General features: G+C 46.2%; 1 protein-coding gene across 1 annotated transcript in view; it reads right to left on the minus strand.

The window, feature by feature from the left end:
- MYO5B (myosin VB) overlaps positions 1 to 20,619 on the minus strand; it is a 166,715-nt gene that overhangs the window by 115,129 nt on the left and 30,967 nt on the right. Inside the window, exons 2-4 of the mRNA XM_074855854.1 lie at positions 18,531 to 18,641; positions 14,485 to 14,656; positions 11,502 to 11,646 (exon numbers count right to left, since the gene is read on the minus strand). Coding sequence (XP_074711955.1) covers positions 11,502 to 11,646; positions 14,485 to 14,656; positions 18,531 to 18,641 — 428 coding nt within the window. The remainder of the gene's footprint in view (positions 1 to 11,501; positions 11,647 to 14,484; positions 14,657 to 18,530; positions 18,642 to 20,619) is intronic.

The following is a 20,619-nucleotide window of genomic DNA, read 5'->3' on the forward strand; positions in this document are numbered from 1 at the left end:
TGCTGAGGGGTCTGGTGAAGTTGGGAACGGTCAGTGTGAGGTTCATGGTTGGACTGGAGGATCTTCAAGGTCTTTTCCAACCCAGATGATTCTGTGATTCTGCGACCCACAGCCTGGAAAACTAATACCGTGATCTGAGCTACAGCCTCCATCCTTCAGAAACACTAACAAAACCATAAGGGCACAGAAGTCCAACCAGAACAAAGTCCAGGATTATTTGTTCAACGCGAAGGGCAACAGCACCTCCAAATTTGTGGGCTGCAAGTGTCAGTGGCATCTGATACAGCCTACGGACCGCTGTCTGTCTGTGCAATCCAAACGTTTTCCTTCACTTCGCTATTTCAGTGCGCCCTCTTCCAGCAGTAATACCTGTTCACAAGTTGCTATGCAGGTGAGTAACACATCCTTTTTTTTTTGCAGACATTTGTCTTGTTATGAGCAATACCCATCAAGACTTTCACCCTTGGCCACACACAGAGCAAGAAATGGGTGAGGCATCCAGCCCAGTGAAATGAATAAGGCAGTTGCTGGAGTTTTCACAATATAGGAAAAATATCATAGAATAATAGAATAGTTTGGGTTTGAAGGGACCTTTAAAGGCCATCTAGTCCAACACCCTGCCATGGGCAGGGACATCTTCCACTAGATCAGGTTGCTCAGAGCCCCGTCCAACCTGGCCTGGAATGTTTCCAGGGATGGGGCATCGACCACCTCTCTGGGCAACCTGTGCCAGGGCCTCACCACTTTCAGTGTAAAATATTTCTTCCTTATCTCTAGTACAAAAGTCTAGTAGATACCGGGTTTTTTATTAAGGCAACATCTAAAGGTGCTGCCCAAGGCCAAAAAAAAGTCAGCTGTCTACAAAGAGAAAGGGCACTTCAAACATATACCTGCAATGACTAGGACTAGCTGCTAATTACCAGTCTGCACATCGAGGAAACGGATTTCCCTGCTTGTTTAAGCAGTAGTCCTTCACCTGCAGCAATGCAGAGAATACCGCTACCCTCAGAGGTGCCTCCAAACAGTCTGGGAAAGGTGTGTGGAAATGTCCAAACTTCAAGTCCGCCCAGCCAGACACAGCTCTCCAACTGCACCCGTTTTGGTTGCATCAGAGCAACCTGAGGTGAGACACTACTCAGTGTTCCGTACGCAGTTCTCAGCCTGGGAATGTCATTAGTCTTGGTAAGATATGATTTCCCATCAATTTACCTGGTTAAGTCAGGGCTGAACGTCCCTGGAAGGGGATGGTCAAGCCATGACAATAGGAAAGTGGTTGAAGCCAGGGACAGTGATGGTTCCCAGCACTCCTCTGTCTGTCAAGAAGAGATAGGGGACATGCCAGTGTACATGTATACATCCAAAATCCTTAGCCTTCACCAACACTGCTGGAAAGCAGGAGTATTTGAGGACAAATACGCCCCAAATATTCTTCAGACCTCATAGTCAGAAATTTCTCAGTCATCTTTCTTCAGATTACTGCTTTAAAGCCATGAGAAGGGACCTAGAACTTATAGAACTTGTTTTCATAGTCACCTCTTCAGAAAACCATCACTGGCACCAGCATCTTAAGCAAACCACTGCACAACCTCATCTTGATCTCAGCAGTCAGAGCGAAACCAATTGCACTAAAAACACAGCTCCTCTGAGAGGGGAAAAGCATCTGAAGCGAACAAAGGCAGAGCCAGACCCTGTGAGTAATTATCAGGGGTCACTCCAGCTCTAATCCCGGATCCAACACTAATTCCCCGTGTCGTGGAACAAGTCAATGAGTCTCCCCACCGTGGAAATCATATTTAACCTACTTCTTTCAGGATGCTTGGAGGATTAGTGTTCATAAAGCAATCTGAAGATTAAAAATTCTTTAAGTACTGTAGTTTGATTTTAGCCTGACCACAAGGAGAACACCCATAAATCCCTGATGCACCACAGGTTCTAATACACTTCTGTACTGACAAGGTTGTGCTGGCTAAAAACGAGTGTAGCTATTGCATTGCATCGTTAGCAATATTGCGCTGTTAGCGATATCTAAAAATGCAATAATTTAATTACCATTGGATTGCATCCCTCCAAGTGCTAATGACAGCAATGAAAAGCTGAGACGGTCTAACACCGCCTTCAAATGAATAAACAGAAGTTGCACACCACGAAGATAAAAATCAGAGCATTGCAGTGCTGTAACAATGAGAAAAGCCACTCCAAAACAGCCTCTGAAACCAGGAATTGTTCCTGTTGCAGTGGCATACCTGGAATTTGGAGCAGCGTTGCTACCGAGAGCGGCAGCAGCTTGGTTTACTCATTGGCTTTAATTTGGGTTCTTAGAATACCACGCCTGGCATCACCGGTCAACACAAATATTAAAACACAACTTTGGGGTAGTCAGACTTTTTCCCTTAGAGAAACCCAAGAAGATATTATTCAGCATCCGGTCAGACAAGAGTGTTTAAGGACATACATCTGCATTATCAAACATCTGCTGCAAATGCCTGTTTTATGCTGCAGCTGCTGAAGCCATCTGGGTCTTTTTTACACTGTATCTTTCATAAATATCATGGATTACCCTATATAACTTCTTTTTTCCTTTTTTTTTTTTTTTTTTGGAGATAGATAACTTTTTATACAGTGGCTTATACTGATGGGGGAGAAGAATGAATTTTTTCAACAACAACCTACACCCACATGGGTCATATCACAGCTCCAAAATACATTTTGGCCAGAACCACCCCAGAGCTGCTCTGTAGCCCTTCCCCATCCTGGTACCATCGCAACTGTAAAGATAACATTGCGCCTTAATGCAACAGACTGGAGAAAGAAAAGAGCAATATCCCATTTCAGCAATGCCAAAGCCTGGTGTAACATCAGTCAGCTGATGCGGGTGTCCCCGGGGGGATGTTGGATCATGCAGAGCCCACCCAGGGTCTTACTCAAGAAGATGCATCAGGGATGATGTACCTGCTGGGGTTCATCCTGTGCAGCTTCAGAGCCAGTTTGCTCACACACACCCAGGTTTTAGCAAGAAGCCAGAGAGAAAGGTTGGGCTTGAACCTCTCGGTTGTTGGGAAAAAGCCTAAAAGTACCAGTTTGGCTCTGAATGGGAAAGGATGAGCACGCAGCGTGATGCTCAAATAACGGGTAACGTGCAAATTAACCTTATCTTCAGAGGTGGTCACCAGCAGCACAAAGCGTTACCTTTCCTCTCCATACACCACTATTTAACACACGTATCAATCTGATGTTTCTAACACTGAGATCAAATACCACGGTGCAAATTAAGATGTCTTTGCAGAGGTCAGAGCGCTTTTATGTGATGCTCCAGCAAACCAGTCACTCCTCCTGCGAGAGCGGTGGGAGTCCCACTGGTCCTGGCTCATTAAGGCACTTTCTCCCCAGACTGCTTTGTGCAGCTGGTTGGAAACACCCCTTCAATAGCAAAGGAAATCCTGCCTACTCAAAGTTTCTGCAAAATGCTGAGCTGTCGCCAGTCCTTCCACCAATTCCTGAGGGCATGCAGGAAGGATGGATGACCTTCTCCCAGGATTTATGCTTTGCATACCCCGTTGGAGAAGAACTCCTCGGCCACACTAAAATGAGGTCAGCAATTCTTTTGTGTGCTGTTTCTAACAAGAGAAAAACACATAGCCGGCCAATTTTTATCAGCTCTCTGGCACCCTGATGATCTTTTCTACACTGGGATCGCACCACAGAGCATCCCTGGCTCCAACCCAAGCCACCCAAAAGCAGCAGCTGGCCCCTGTGGAGCACTGCAGCCCTGCAGATTGGAGGAGGCTTCACATTGCCTCCTCCCAAAAAGGATCACACAGGGGCAAGAATCACGCCAGCTTTCTGCTCCCCAAGCTTGCGTGATGCTACTCCTAGCAGTTCAGCTCTACAGGCACCAGGAGGACAAGTCAGTTGTTCTTCCACCCCATAGCATTCCCAGAAAGAAGGTCCTTTGACCTTGACCGTCATCAGCCACCGATGCTCGTAAAACTCCTACGCTACCACCTAATTAATTACAGTAGATATTCATTAGGAAAACCCCAGAAAGAGATTTTCATAAACAAATGGGACCATGGACTTTTGAGTGCACGCTCTGGGTTCTCCACCCTGAGGTCTCCAGAACTTCACTGAAGACCTGGGACGGCAAGCAGTGACTGGGAGGTGGGCAAGGGCGACCATAAGTCTTTGTGCTCTGATGTCTTTATGACGCTCGTAAACACCATTTGGAATGTTTCATGATATTTGGTGTTACAGCTTTCACACCTCAGAGCTCAAACAGTTCTCCTGCACCGCAGCAGTAATTACGTGTCTGATGTAGCCCATTACGACTCCTTCCAAACCGGTGATATTTCACATACACAGTCATTACTCTTAGTCAGGCACTGACCTTTCTGTACCTTAAGCTCTCCCATGCCAGTGCTGTCCCATTATGAGTATTTATGATTTTTCTATAAGGGATATCTCATTTATTATTAAAGCTGCTAGCAAATAGCATCATTCTCTTTCTAAATTGCCAAAAGAAAAAGAAAAAAAAAAAGAATAGGAAAAAAAAAAAAGATCATTTAGTTGGCCACTTATCCTCAGAGCATCTCAGCCCCCTCCCATAGCTGGGCAAGTAAGACTGGAAGGGGGGTGTCTCTCCTTCAGTCCTTGGGAACAATACCTGGAGTCTCTCCCATGTTTCTCTTTATATCACCTCTGGAGAAGTTGCTTCCAGTTGCTTTTGCAAACTCTGAGGTCTAACACCAGCACTGGCATGTTTATGGCATAGCTCATCCAAACCTCCTCCCCGTCCCACCTTTAACTCTAAACAAAAGAAATCCCCTTCCATTTCTCTCCTTCCCAAATTCAAGGCTATTGAGTGCTTTTTCTTCTGACCCTGTTTTTAGGCCAGAGCTTTAGTTTTGAGCTAGTACCTGCTGCAGAGCCCTGCTGAGCGGCAGCACAGATTGTCCCCACAGCTCGCTGCAACCCCCCGACCCAGCCTCATCCACCAGGAGACCTAAACCCTTCCCTGCCTTTAACAGAACACAGCATTCAGCCTTATTTATTGTGCCAGTCTGATTCCTCTTGTATGTCTGTCAGGGGTTAATCTCTCTTTTAACTCCTACCAGCTCTCTCATTGTATGGTTTTAAATCCTCTTGTAAAGCTTGAGATTTGATGTGCTTTCAAAGGACGGCCCCCACCGTGCCCATACCCCTCCCCACTTCTATTAGGTTATTGGTAGGGTCGATGCTGCAATTTCTGCTCTTTTCCAGCTCCAACGTTGCACCCCACAGCAGAAAAGAGAGCAGTTGTGGCCACGCACAGCCCCACCGGCATCTGCAAGACACAGACAACCTGTGTTTCCTGCTGTAGGCAAGCAGTGATTTTTACACTTGGACATATGCTTTTGAAACGGCAATGCAAGAGTTAGGTGTGTTAACTTCCAACAAAAATGGAAAGCCACTACTAAATAGGGTTACTCGTCTGCAGTCCAAATGTTTGAACATTTACGGACAGAAAAGGGAGGACCCATTATCTCCATGTAACTTATAATTTTGGAATCACACAGTAGTTGCTGACCCTGGTTTGAATGGCAGATACCGGGGGTTATGCAGTACCCACCAAGCTGCAGGTGAGACCAGCAGCCCAGATATGCAGAAGCTGAACTCATCCACCAAATCATTCTTGCATTTCTTATTTTATATCTTCTGCAAGAACTACCAACAACACTGAGAGGAGATCCTCCCACTGGGGAAGAGGAAACTCCAGTCTAACCAACAGGTCACCAGAACATTTGCTTTCCCACCCACTTTGCAAGGGTCAGTTAAGGTCCACAGAGCCCTTTCATGCTCCTGGTAGAATGCTAAAACGTTCTGCATTTCCTATTTAGCAGAGTTATACGTGGATCAGATCAAGATATTTTCATCTGACCACATGGAACAGCTTTGCAGATTGTGTAAAAGAATCAGTCTGATGGATGCACAAATGAATAAAGAGTACGGTGCTTCACCCGGTCCACACACTTCTTAGGAGGCTTTTACAAGTCACAGAATCACAGAATCATCTTGGTTGGAAAAGCCCTTGAAGATCCTCCAGTCCAACCATGAACCTCACACTGACCGTTCCCAACTCCACCAGATCCCTCAGCGCTGGGTCAACCCGACTCTTCAACCCCTCCAGGGATGGGGACTCCCCCCCTGCCCTGGGCAGCCCATTCCAACGCCCAACAACCCCTTCTGCAAAGAAATCCTTCCTAAGAGCCAGTCTGACCCTGCCCTGGCGCAGCTTGAGGCCATTCCCTCTTGTCCTGGCGCTGGGTCCTTGGCTCAAGAGACTCATCCCCCCTCTCTGTACCCTCCTTTCAGGGAGTTACAGAGGGCAATGAGGTCCTTTATTACCTGAGATCTTTTTCACTGTAAGAGTTGAACATTGCACTTTGTGTTTATTAGCTGACATGGACTGCTGACATGTCATGCCAGTTAAGAGGTCCATGTATGTGACATAACATTGCTACCATGGCCAGACCCAGATGTGCTAACTGGAAAACACATAAAATATACAGCAAGGGGTTTACAATGCTTTCACCGTTTGATTTAGGATTTGAGCAAAGACCATCTCACTCCCTGATCCCCATTTTGAAAGATGTTTGACAGCCTTTAGAGGGCCCATTCTCCTGCTCCATCACCCACAGAAATGTTATTCACACCACGTACCTCCCTCACCTAGCGCTGTTCAATTTTGCATTTTATTAAGTATAATGCATGATTTTTTTTAAAAAAAAAAAAAAGACATTAGGAAACCTTACTTTGTCTAGCAAGTCCTGGCCTGTGCCCAGAGTGAAGCTGACAACTACAAAAGGAAGAGGGGCCAAAGAGAGAAGAGCTACACAAACTATATTCACTACTGTAGCACACTGCAGTGATTTTCCTTATCGACTCAGCTCAGCGTCAGGAGACAGCACAGTGACCACACCGACAAGCCGAGCTGGCCAAGGGTAGATGGGGAGAAGAAAACCAGGGCTGCAGACATGAAAGGGAACATCTAACCTTTAACTAAAGCCCCCAAAAGGCTGGGAATGGGAAACTGGTGTTGCATTGTCACCGTGCAAACTTCGGTCACCTCCATGGAGCTGGCAACAACTGATGGGACATATTCATCGAGAGAAATGTGGGTCAGGGCGAGAAGTGAGAAATAATCCCGTGTGTGGAAAGCTGCTGGTCGGGCTGACTTCAGCAGAAATAAAGTTTCAAGGGGAATTTTTGCTCGACTCCAGGCTTCTGCCCAGAGCGATGACACAGAAAGAAATTAGAGCCACCGCTGGGATTTGGGCACACAAGGGATCTTTTGTTCCTCTGTAAGAAGAGAGAGAAGAAAAGCAAGAAGCAATCAGCCAGGGCACCGGCGGCTGTACTGGCACTCTGGACGATCCTGGATGTTACCCCCAAAGCTTTTAGTCTGCTTTCAGGAGCGTAAATGCCTTCTGCAGCACCCCAAGGTGTAAAAGGCACCAACACCCATTGCACCTCGCCAGGTAGTATCAGGAGGATGAAGACAAAGACCAGAGGAGGAGATGGTTGCGTTGCCCTGCAGATAATGTGCCCCAAAGCCCTAATTGGTTCAAACCCCACAGCCTCAACTATTACCAATCACTAAATAACCCATCCTTCCACCACCCCGTTTGACTCCACCGCCTCCGGTAGCAGCACTTGGAGCAAATTAACTCCATGCTGTGTATTTTGCCTAAAACAATATTGTTTCGATGAACCGAGTGTGCTTAGTCACACACTGGGTATGCAGGGAGTTTCTAAAGAGCTGGTCACTGTAAAAATTAGAGGCTGTGACATATGAATTTTAATCACTTGCCTTTTTCTTTAAGCTGTTTTACATGCAAGTGCTGCAAAGTAACTCTCTGCAAAGCATCCTCTTTGGGAAAAGCTTTCATTTGAAGGGGAATTTTAATGCATGCCCAAATCATAGTAGGCGTTCGAATGTTTTGTGAACCATTTTGTCCCCAAAAAAGGACCCGATGTTGTTATACACCCCCTGCAGCCCCTTGCGCAGCCAACCCACAGCTTTTTTTCCTTTTCCTTTTTTCTTTTAAATTAGAATTTCCTGATGACAGGACAACACCAAACAGAGGATACAGCAGAGCTTTACAGCCACCTGTGAAGATGCTCTCAGTCCTATCTCATGGACACTATCAGCTTGGGGCAGGTGAGAAAGCACAGGACAATTTTACTAACACTTGTACACCAGCAAACGCCTTAAATTCTGCCCTGGCAATGGTATACTAGAAGCCCAGAGAATTAAAAATCTAATTGCCTCCAGCTTTTCTCATTTAACAGAGAACCTTGGATTTTGTACCCTTTTTCCTTGCCATCTACTCAATCCCATTCATTCACCTCTGCTGCGTCTTCCCAGTGTGCTCTAGACCACTAATAAAGCTAAAATATACATATATATATATTCATTACATACATATATTATATTTTATATAATATATATGTGTGTGTATTTGTTAATTTTATATATATATATATATGACCTTGCCTTCTGCACTGGAGAAGAGCTATTCAAGGTGACTTCATGGTTCCTGATTATGTCCTTGCTCAGTTCATCCTATAAAAACATGACACACCTTGCAGCCTTCCTTATCCAGGTTTTCATGAAAAGGACAAAAGGTTTTGCCCTCGGAGGACCGCTGCAACTTGAAACCCCACAACAAGGGAGAAGGTGGCACCACCAGCCCGCTCACACACGCGCTCAAAGTTTGCACTATTTGCCTGTGGCCCCAAAAAAGTCTCAATCACCATTTCAGCAATGGTTTTTTTGAAGGGTTTATGACCCCCGTGCAGTCTGATCTCAAGGAAGCAGTTTACTGAGGGTCAGCTAATGAAGTTCTGCTCTGCCCCACAAACTGCACAAATATTATCCCATGGATGTGTACAAAAGCATGAAAATGAAGAAGCTTCTCACTGCAAAACTTGGAGGTGACACCTCCACCAAACACCGGACAAGCTCACACAGCAACAACTCAGTAGTTCCAGCAAGTTATTTACTCAGCACCTTTTTGCTCAGTGATGTTGCAAATAACATCAGCTGTTTCCAAGCAATCTTCCATGTGAAAGCTGATTTTACCCATTTTATTTTCTTACTTACACTGGAGACACTCTTGCTGAAAGAAAACCAGAGAAATTCACACAAAATGCACGTCTGCATCATTCTCACTTTTCTATGATGTGATTTGCATTTAATTTGTTTTTAGAATGAAAATTCCATTTTTCTTTAACTAGATAAGCCTATATATACATATACATACACAAGCACACACTTATATAGATAAATAAAGAAAGAAGCCCAGAAGGCTAGCCAGAGACTGCTTTCCTGCTCTCAGTCACATGGCAAGTTTGACCTTTTGAGATTGCGGGTTTGGGTTTTATTCCTGGTCGACAGGATGCAGCAGACATAACGCAACTGTTTAAAAGCTAAGACACTGCAAAATGAGTGTTGGTTTTACACCAGTTTAGGTTTAAGATGCTCACAGACCTCCACCCTGATGGCTGAGCTGCCCAAGCGTCCCACCACGCTCACGTGCACCCCCATTGCCTAAAGCAGAGCTACAGGTACAAAGCGTCCCGCAGAGTCAGTAATTCAGCTTAAAGAAAGGCAAAAAGATGTCCTGTCCAAGGCACTACCATCCATCACACGAGACGCACCATCTACGCGCCCTGCTCGAGCAGCTCCACCACTCTCCCTGCAGCACTGCGGAGGGAAAAGCTCAGATCAAACTGCGGAGAACACAACGTCCACCCAGAAGCTTTCAGAGTTAAAATATAGTGTGCTTCATTCTAAGGCACATTTCAAATTACCAGGGAGATTCCTATAATCCACATTCCAGTCTTCTCTCAGCCCCATTTGAATCCCTCTTTCGTACCCAAGCCTGCAATTACCATAATACCAGCCCAAGACAGAAAGCACCAGAGCAGTGCTGAACAGCAAACATCTTGTTTAAGAGCTTTGAAGGTGGCTATTTCCATTTCCCCTTGCAAATGCTCCTAGCCATCCACAGCCAGCACTTATGAATTAGATGGGTGGCTGTCAAAAGTTGATTTAATCTGATAAGGAGGAGAACAGAGATGAGCATCTCTGGCTAGAGCTGTCGGCTAGCCCGCTGCCTGCAAAAAACACACAGGGATGTGGGAAAGCACCAAATCTTCCCCAGCACAGATTTCATCAGAAGAGCAAGCAGTTGCTTTATATTTCAGATGTGTGCCCAGGAAAACCCATGGGTCCTGTCCACCTTGGTCAGCAAAACCCTGACATCATCTACAAAGAACCATGCAGCTTGCTGCTCAGCCTGGATTCACATAACAAGGGCACGGTCCTAAGCCCTCCTCTTTCTGTAGAAAGCTCCCCAAATTCCTAAACTCTTCTCAAAGTGGTTTTGCCCAAAGCACAAGCTCTTGCAGGAGATCTGAACTGCAGGCTGAAGTCAGTTGGGGTGCAATCCATCTGATCTCCACTCACCCCAGATGCATTCCTGGATTGAACTCTGTCTCATCTCTGATTAGAAATGCATCCCAACTCACCACTTAAAGCCACGACATAGCAGAAAACAGCCTGAAACCCTTGGTAAATGGTTCAGTGCTTCTTCTTGATATTAAAAGCCAGGGCTGTATAAAAATCACAGCTAATCCGTGAGCAAACCTAAACACACTGTGCGAGTCCAGACAACTATAATAAAATGATCCCAGGTGCAACAACTTTCAGCTTCCTCTCAAATTCCCTTTTAGATCACGGCTTATCTGGTAAGAACAAAATCCTGCATCTGTCCTCAGCAACACAACAAACACAGAAATAAAAAAGGAAACTCCGTGTTCATCTGGTGAAGACACTGCTTTGAAGGACCCATAAATATGGAATAATAAATACGACCCAGTCACTTCCTAACTTGAAATCAGTGCCTCCATAAAGACGACTAACATTAGCTTCTGGGTTTAGCCTGATTATCTCACCAAATTATCTGAAATGTGGTTTCCTCCAAGCTATTAAACATGACATTTGCAGAGTGGTTTTGAATTTCTTCCAGGAAACTCATCTAAACAGCAACAGGAGAAGGATCCCCATTTGAGTCATGGTTGCACTGAACCCGTGAGTTCTTGAGGACCACAGAGATCCCCATCAGCCCAACCTGTCTGACACTCTTGGCAGACAATAACAGGGTCAAGTCAGTAAGCAGAATTAATTAGAAATGCCTGACCTCAAAGAGATTTCAGTGGGAAGCAGTTCTGCACCGCGGGTGAAGACGGCCACCATGATAAGGAAATACCATACCTACTCAGGAATATAAAAGCATGATAGAAGACCCCGTATTCTCAGCAGAGATGAAAATCTGGAATTCTCACACTTTTCTCTGCAACTTCACTTTAATGGCATATTTGCAATATTTCATTGCATATTTGCCCACTTTTTTGATCCGACGGTTCAATCCGACCCCGTTGACTGAGCGCCCGCTCACCTGGCCATCTGCTTATAGGCTTCCTCTGCCACTGCAAAGATGTGAGGATCCATATCCCCCATGTTTTGGCCACTGTACGCGTAGATGACATCTTCTTCATAGATTGGCAGCTGCTCATATGGATTGATGGCAACGAGTACAATACCTTAGAACAGATAAATAGACAGATACGTTACAAATCAAGCAGAGTTAATAATTCCAGCTTTTCAGGGCTTGTGTTAGTTGTTTCAATCAATTTTTATAATATGATGCTTGGAGAAAGAAAAAAAGATGAGAAGGGAATGGGGAAAGACTCCTAATTCTTATTCTCTCAGCATCTCCTTCAAAGCGCTATGCTTTGACAGCAAGGCTATAAGCTCCAGTACAGCTACAGAGGAGGCATATGAAACTGGTGAGAAGAGCAAATATATAATAATCTTCATTGTGCGAAGCCAGACTTTGCAGGAAGAGTGAGAAGAAAGGCTAAACAGTGCCTGAGCCATCACTTCAGAAAAGCAATTCCTATGCAACCAAAGCTCTGCTAGACCCAAACAAATATCCCGGATTTTCCCCTGGCTTAAATTCCAAGAAAAACTCATAACAAAGAATGTACTCAAATCAAAATGAAATGCATAAATCACAGGAAAGGAATGCCAGAGCCTGCATTAAACCTTTAATGTCTCGTTTCTAGAGCTGCGGAGGAAAGCCGTGCCTGCCCGGAGGAAGCAGTGAGCCCAGGAATTAATGAGAAGCAAAGCCACACATGGTGCTACCTGTACGCTGCAGGGAGCTGGTCTGCACCCTGCAAAACTGAAGCACTGACAAGTTCCACCTTCAAAGTACCTTCAGGTTTTACAGGTTTAAATTGTTATTGTAAGGAGCTCCAGAAAGCACGTGGCTGGTGGGAGTGGGTGCTGTGCTCCCAGCCCGGCCGGTTCAGGGCTTGGGCATGCTCAAATTACAGCAAAGCACAGGAACTCTCAGCCAACACCAGGATACGTGACTTAACCCGCAACGAAAGGCAAAGGTCAGCTAAGTCACGTTACCTGCCTCCACAGGATATCAACCCAACAGCTTCACCTCACCGTGCCCTGCTCCTACCTGTTTGCCCCAGGGCCTTGCCCTCAGTCACCAAAAACACCTGCAGCCACGGGTCAAACCAAGCTGAAGGGCCGTAGTTGCCTCAGCACCAACCGCCTGAGAAGCACTTTTCTCCCTTTCTCAACTACCTTCTAACCAAACCACGAGGTACGCTGCACCCACGCAGAGCTCTTGTAGCTAAACCTCCACTTGCGAAGCCCAAAAGGCTAAGCCTAAACCCACGTATCTTCATTAGCACAATGCCGTGCTCAAGATAATCATAAACCTAATGAAGCCTCACTGATTTTGGATGACTTGCAGCTGACTGGGAGCACACATGCAGCTGCAAAAGGCTGCAAGCTACGCCAGTAGTCTAACACTACACATCATTATGAATTTAAAGGAAAGTCACCACTATTACCAGCAGCTAAGGCCACGTATTTCAAGGGCATTACTCTAAAGAAGAGTCTCCTCCTGCCAAGCATTCCCTCAACAAAAGTTACAGCACTTAATCACAGAATCACAGAATCGTCTAGATTGGAAAAGACCTTGAAGATCATCTAGTCCAACCATTAGCCTAACATTGACCGTTCTCAACTCCACCAGATCCCTCAGCGCTGGGTCAACCCGACTCTTCAACCCCTCCAGGGATGGGGACTCCCCCCCTGCCCCGGGCAGCCCATTCCAACGCCCAACAACCCCTTCTGCAAAGAAATACTTCCCAAGAGCCAGTCTGACCCTGCCCTGGCGCAGCTTGAGGCCATTCCCTCTTGGCCTGGTGCTTGTTCCTTGGCTCAAGAGACTCATCCCCCCTCTCTGCACCCTCCTTTCAGGGAGTTGCAGAGGGCCATGAGGTCTCCCCTCAGCCTCCTCTTCTCCACACTAAACCCCCCCAGTTCCCTCAGCCACTCCCCATCACACCTGTGCTCCAGACCCTGCACCAGCTCCGTTGCCCTTCTCTGGACACGCTTGAGTCATTCAATGGCCTTTTTGGAGGGAGGGGCCCAAAACTGAACCCACTCATCGAGGGGCGGCCTCCCCAGTGCCGAGTCCAGGGGTAAGATCCCTTCCCTGTCCCTGCTGGCCACGCTATTGCTGATACAAGCCAGGATGCCATTGGCCTAATCATAAGGCCTAATCATAGCTGTACATACCAGCCTTAACCCTGCCACACGAATAGTCCCATGCGTTTCACCAAAATCTTGCAACTCATCACTTAGAGAATTGTTAGCCTGCATCACTGCTAGCAAGGTCATCTTGAGTGCCAGCAAGAGGGTTCAACATTCAATATTCTACAACGTAACTGAAGAAAAATGGCTGAATTGCCTTTTTCCTTTGTTTTTAGGTTGCAGTTTGTTATCACCCGTTCACAGGTAACTGCTGTCTTGAATGGTTTTGGCAGGTCACCCTCCCCGGGAATGACAAACCCAAGTTCACACCTACCCTCCTGCTTTGAATTTAAGAGTTCAATGACCCCAAAGTCATCAAGAAAAGCAAGGAAGTAACAGTGCAGCCAGGGGTTTTTGCAGTCTTTCAGGAGAAAAATCTGCTATGGACATTTCTCAGTGGGATTGCATCCTTCTGGCACACTGCTGTTCTCCAGTGGTTTGCTGAGTCCTACATTTTTCCCCACAGACTGCCAAGCACATGCAAAGTTGGCCTCAAACTAATCTGACAAGATATCCCCACCAAGATGAACCACAAGGTCAGGAAGTTCACAGTGCACCAACCCCTCAAAACCACCGGTGGTTTTGCAACCCAAAGCTTGTTGGCGCACACTTGTGTCTCCCACCCACTCCAACTTCACAGCCCCCAGACCCTCCTCATGCCACAACCTCTGGCTTGTGGTCTCAAGGGGTTTCTGTGTGGACATGCTCTAACCCACTGCTCTCCAGGAGATGAACGTGTGGGTCTGGACACTCACCACAGTACGTGTAGATGTGGTTGGACTCAAGGAACCTGACTTTGAGATTGTGGAGGACTGCAGGCTCATGCAGGTAGCTCAGGGCCGTCAGGTCATTCTCTCCAACCAGGATATCTGGATTGCGCAGCAAAGGCAGCTCATTTCCTTGGAGGTCAACAGGATATTCGTAGAGCTGAAGTGACACACACGAGAAACATGAGAACACAAAAACCAACCGCTCCTTTAATGTCTTATAACTTTTCCAAGCGTAACTCCATCCTGATACTATAAAATACTTACACATCCTGCTCTAAATGAAATGAAAGCCCCTTTATGCTAAATTCTATAGGGACCTGGATGGCACACTACCAGGTGACAGGTCATCCCCTTGGTAAACAGCTTTGAGCTGGCCAACAGATGGTCCTGGTGGACACTGATGGTCCACAAGCACCAACCTGAGCATACCTGAGTTGTTTTCAGGCCAGCCTTGGGGCAAATAGCCTTTAGCTAGCTCTGAGCTGTAACAGGTACCATACAGAAAACGACAGCTTCATCTGATCTAAGCCTCCTTCATGCTCTGTGAAAAGCAGCCTCATTTCAAACTAGACTATATTCTTCCCATCGGAGTGATTTCTCAACTCATTTTTAATTCAAGTTACTTTTATACTCAAAACCTTACACCCCCTCAGGCAGAGGAGGACATGGGGAAGCACGGAGTCCCTGCTGCTTCAATATCTGAAGAGCCAGGTTATGCCTAGAAGCATACGGCTGCCCATATGCTAACTATTTTTGACTCATCCCCAAATGAACAGCAGAGCCACCAACTAAAAAAAAGTGTCATTTTTTTCCTTTACAGTGGAGGGAAAAAAAGTTGCCTGTGATGCTGCTTCCTAGGGGTGTCTCAGGAAGGGGTCCTGAGGCTCAGCTCCCAGTAGAAGGGAGGAGTCCCAGTTTGCAAGCAAAAGGGCACCACTACCATTGCATTAGCACTGAATCCGCTGCCTGTATAAACAGCACACGAAAAGCTGACCCAAGTGCACAAGGACAAGGCTCACACAGCACGTCAGACAACCTCAGGCTTGTTTTATACTCCAATTCCACGCTGCCAATGCCAATTTTCAGGAGTTTGCACTCCGTCTCACATCTTAATGGCAAACACACCAGGGATCCCTTGTGATACTTAAAAATCAGCTCTTCATTCAGAAGGATTACTCTTGCATACAGAATACAGTCAGAAGCCACAAAATCATGAAAACTCACTTAAAGCACAAGGACAAAAGAGAAGTACTAAACAGTTGGGTAATGCATGTTGGCTGTCAGGAACAAAAGGCTTTCAACAGCTTCAAATCCCCCAAAGACATGTATGCTCGGTATCTCTATCTGATGCACTCGTGCGCTGTTCCCCTTCACTAAAGCTTTTCAGCCCAACGTGACTTGGGTCCAGGCAAGGTTTCACACAGAAAAGCATCAAACAGGGGTCTCTGGGAGGACCCACAGTAAGCAGCAGTCTCTCACACAACCCCAAAACGAGATGTTCCTGTGTTTCACCGTGACAGTGATGTGCTTATCAAGCTACCATCTACAACACCTAGTAATCCTTTAATCTCCTTGTACTTTAATGCTGCTGACCGTAAACTGAGCTGTACAAAAAGGCTAGACCTTGTAGGACTTCCTAGGCCCTTTGGTTTCCAGGGAAATAGCCAGATTTAAGAGGAAAAAAAAAAAACCCAACAACAACAAAAACTCCCCCTCATCCCCATGTATTAAAACAGCTGAAGATCTCAACCAGAAAGAAGGATGGAGGGAGTTGCTGTGGATGAGATGGGCGCGCACCTGCACTCAGGCACCCATCTCTGCTGGGCACCCCAGAAAGGGCACCCATTAGTGCTGCTCATGAAACTTGTCCCGAAGTTGAAGGCTGTAGTGCTTTTCACACCCGTCACCATTTTCTTGCACAGGCTTGAGCATTGCTGCTTGGTTTCTGTCAGGTTTTTATCTTCTTGCTTCAGGAGCAAGAGAAAAAGCACCTATAAAATCTGCACTGGGGTCACCCCTGTGGCATCTGATGCCACTGGGAGGCAGGGACAAGCTGCTGCGTGGAATGACTGGAACAGTGGAAACACACCTGTCATGAGCATCATGAGCACAACACATCACGTCATTAGAGACAAAGAAGAGACCTGGAAGAGGGACTTATAGACAGAATCACAGAATCATCTGGGTTGGAAGAGACCTTGAAGATCCTCCACTCCAACCATGAACCTCACACTGACCGTTCTCAACTCCACCAGATCCCTCAGCGCTGGGTCAACCCGACTCTTCAACCCCTCCAGGGATGGGGACTCCCCCCTGCCCTGGGCAGCCCATTCCAATGCCCAACAACCCCTTCTGCAAAGAAATCCTTCCTAAGAGCCAGTCTGACCCTGCCCTGGCGTAGCTTCAGGCCATTCCCTCTTGTCGTGGCGCTGGTTCCTTGGCTCAAGAGACTCATCCCCCCTCTCTGCACCCTCCTTTCAGGGAGTTGTAGAGGGTGATGAGGTCTCCCCTCAGCCTCCTGAGACACAGGATGGTGAATCCAGGAGGTCCAACTGCAGGGCTACTGGGCAGGGAGCCCACCAAGAAGCAAGGGGAAGTGACTCATGGTCCTACAAGAACATGCCTGGTGCTTCCCACAGACAGTGAGGTGGCATCTGTGCATCTCCTCATCTAGATTTATAACCATGGAGGGGAAAAAAGCATCTCCAAGAGAAGTATCATCCATCCTTCACCCTCCTCAGAAAGCTGCCCTATGGTGAAAGAGCTAATTGGGGAGGACAAATGAAGCCAGGGCTGATCCCAGTAGAACCAGCAGCTCCATGTACAAACCAAAGCGCGCTGGACGCAGATTTCAACGCAAATGACTTTCTTTGCAAGCCTGGCACATTCACGTACAGCAAACAGCCCGTGCTTGTGCTGCTCCAAAAGAATTGTTTTGATGAACAGCCTAATCAAGCGTGTCTCATTCCTGTTCTCCATCTTCCCATTAAGTAATATGGTGAAAATATTCCCTGCAGTATGGAAATGTTTGCCTGGCAGGGGACGTGAATTACTCACCCTGCTCGGAGCATTTTCAATTTGCAGAAAGTGGCCTCTATTAACTTTTTTAAGCAACAGAGCAGATCACCCTCTAGACAATTAAGAAAACCCTACCTGCTCAGTGAAGAAAGATGGTTTAGGTGGAATTCCTCATGAAAAATATATTTATTCTTCCTGCTACACCAGGCACCACACATGGGAAACGCACCTCATGGTGGGTATGTAGCATGACTGCTCCCTTCCCATAAACCACACAAATTTTGCAGCTAATGCAAATGCCATGGCTAACTTCATCTGCAATTCCCTCGCTGTTACCCAACATCTCACCCCATGAGCTTTTTCTGCAGGATAGAAGGCAGCTGCTCTCTGTCCTGCTTTGGGAATGATTTATCACCGGCTGCACACATGCCGTGAGCCTGGGCTGTTCATGCATTTGAAAGCAGCACTTGCTAAAAAACATCTACATTTAAATGAGTTTCTCATTTCTGCCTTTTAGAGCTTTTTAATTTTTTTTTTTTAAAAAGGAGAAAAAGGGTTTTACATAAGATTACACTTAAAGAGAAAAACTAAGGCATGGAGAAAGCTGTTGTACAGCAGTCACTTCTGTGCTCTACGTGATTTTTCCATCTGTACCCAAGCTTGAGTAGATGCCACCAGCTGCACTTTTTCCAATTTGTTCAGCAGCAAAAAGCATAAACTGATATTTCTAACACACTGCCACTATAATAATAATTAAAACAAAAATCATTCTGATATCACAGACTATTACAACTTTGGCAGGGGATGAAAAGAGATGAGAGAGGTCAAGGGCTTTTCTCACAACCTACTTTACCACAAGTGTCTGGGGAGGGAGCGGGCAGGGAAAAGCTGGAAGTGCTAAGGCAATAAAACACATTTAAAAATACTTCCTAAAAAATATGAAATGCTCAGGCTTCTTCACACATTAATTCAAAGCTTTAAATTACTGAAAATAACGACGTTCAAAAGCTTACAGTTTCATCTTCAAGTTTCAGATGGAGGCTTTCATCTCCCTCTTTGTAATCCTTGATAATTTCTGCTGATCTCCAAACTTCATCAGGGTCAGGAATCCAAACCTTAGTGCACTGGACGGGGGGGGAAAGAAAGAAAAAGCTTAAAGTCAAGGAAACCTCAGAAATTAAAACATCAATAAATTAATTCATTGTGGATACAATCCCACACTCATTGTAAAGTCAGTGCAGATAAACCATTTATTTCAGTCAAAAAAAAAAAAAATCTAATTTTAGGTTTTGGGATAAATTCTAGATGAGAAGTCTGATTTTCAATCAGACTTCTCCTGGACAAGGTGTACACAGGCAACCCAGCAAAACGGGGTACAGATGCAAAGTAAATGTGAAATTTAATTTCCCTGGAAAAAAACAAACAGCCTTCTGGAAGCTTTTATGAAACAATGCAATGCGCCCCAGCAGGCCATATACCAAAGCATGTTTCTTTCGCACAAAACGATAGGTTGCTCCCCCCAGACCAAGCCCTAACACAAACCCACCACCATGGTGCTAAAGCAGTCAATAGAAGACACCAAAGCCAACTTCTTCGGTTGGAGGCAAACCTGCAAACACACTTCAAGGCTCCAGGAAAATGCTTAGATGCAACATTTAAGCTTTTAGCTTCTCCAAAGTTTGGAGTACCCTTATGCCTCCAGGACGAAATCCCAAAGATGGACCCAGACAGCCCAACCAAAATGTCCACAAAGGGACAAAATCCACGAGCGAGCAGCACCGCTCACGTGTAACGAGATTATGGTGTTACTCGGAGCCACAACACCTCCTGCTAATGAGATTTAATTTGCTTTTATGATGCAGAGATAAATACTTTGCCCAGGCTGTGCGAAAGCATCTCCCTCTACCAACCAAGAAACTGGTGCTGTGCTGAGACCTCCAGCATTTTCTCTCAGGAGTTGGGATAAACACATTGCAGACCCAGCAGTAATGCTGCAACTTCCATGCACAGGTTTCCCTCACCCTCTATATCCATCTTTCTTTTTGCAGGTACCATTTTCCCTGCTCATGGGGCTGCCAGGGCAAGGTTCTGAGAACAAGGAACCCAAAATTGCTTCATCTCTGCAGGAAGCCACCTTGAGTCAGGCTTTGTGGCCAGACATGGACACATAAAGCCAGTCTTATGCTGGTCTCAGCCAGACAACACAGAGTCAGCAGGAACCCTTCAACAATCACTTATTTATAGGAATATTCGGGGGCATGTCTCCACCCAACTCTTCCTGTTGATTGAAATAAGAGCTATATAAACTTAGACAAAACAAAAGGTGTTGGGGGACATCCCAGCATACCCAAGCAACACCAGCACCATAGCACCAAAGATGGTTTTGGCCTTCATCTTAAAATCAAACCCTCAGCACATGATGGCCAAATAATGCTTGTAGTGACACAAACCCAATACACAACCCAAGAGTTAATGCAGCAGATGCCTAACAGCCTGTTCTGCAGCTGAAGAGCAATAGATTTTTATACATATCGTGTGCAATTATTTTTAGAGCTCCTCAACAGCTACAGCAGCAGGAACCTTTAGATGTTAATGGAGCTACACAAATGTATTGCCAGAACAGCAGTTTTATCAGGGAGGGGAAAAAAATAAAATAAATACACTTTTCTCAGCACACCGTGAGCCTTCAGTGTGTCTCCTGCCATGAGGAAGGGAAGCTGCCATGGAGAAGTGGCTGGTACAAGGACCCCCAGCCCAATCTCCCCTGTCCCCTCCAGCAAGCAGCACTGCAGCATGGCCAGGAACCCCATCTGTGGCTGGACCATGAAAGGAGTAGGTGCAGCTGGCGAGATGGTGATGCATCACACATCTTTCCCCCCGTCCCCGCAGCTCAACCCAGTTTCTCCAGGCTCCAACACCATGGGAAGGGCTTTACAGTCCATTGCTGTTGCTGTCACCCCTCCTGCAAAGTACTCTGCCTGCCTTTGCATCCCCACCACCATGGTTTCATCCAGTGCCAGCTCTCTCCTGGCAGGAGAAAGATCAAACACGCTCTAGAAATGCCCAAAATAGCTGGGGATCAGGATGTACCCAGCTCAAGGC

This window comes from Strix uralensis, chromosome Z (assembly GCF_047716275.1).
Source record: "Strix uralensis isolate ZFMK-TIS-50842 chromosome Z, bStrUra1, whole genome shotgun sequence".
In the NCBI taxonomy this organism is placed as follows: domain Eukaryota; kingdom Metazoa; phylum Chordata; class Aves; order Strigiformes; family Strigidae; genus Strix; species Strix uralensis.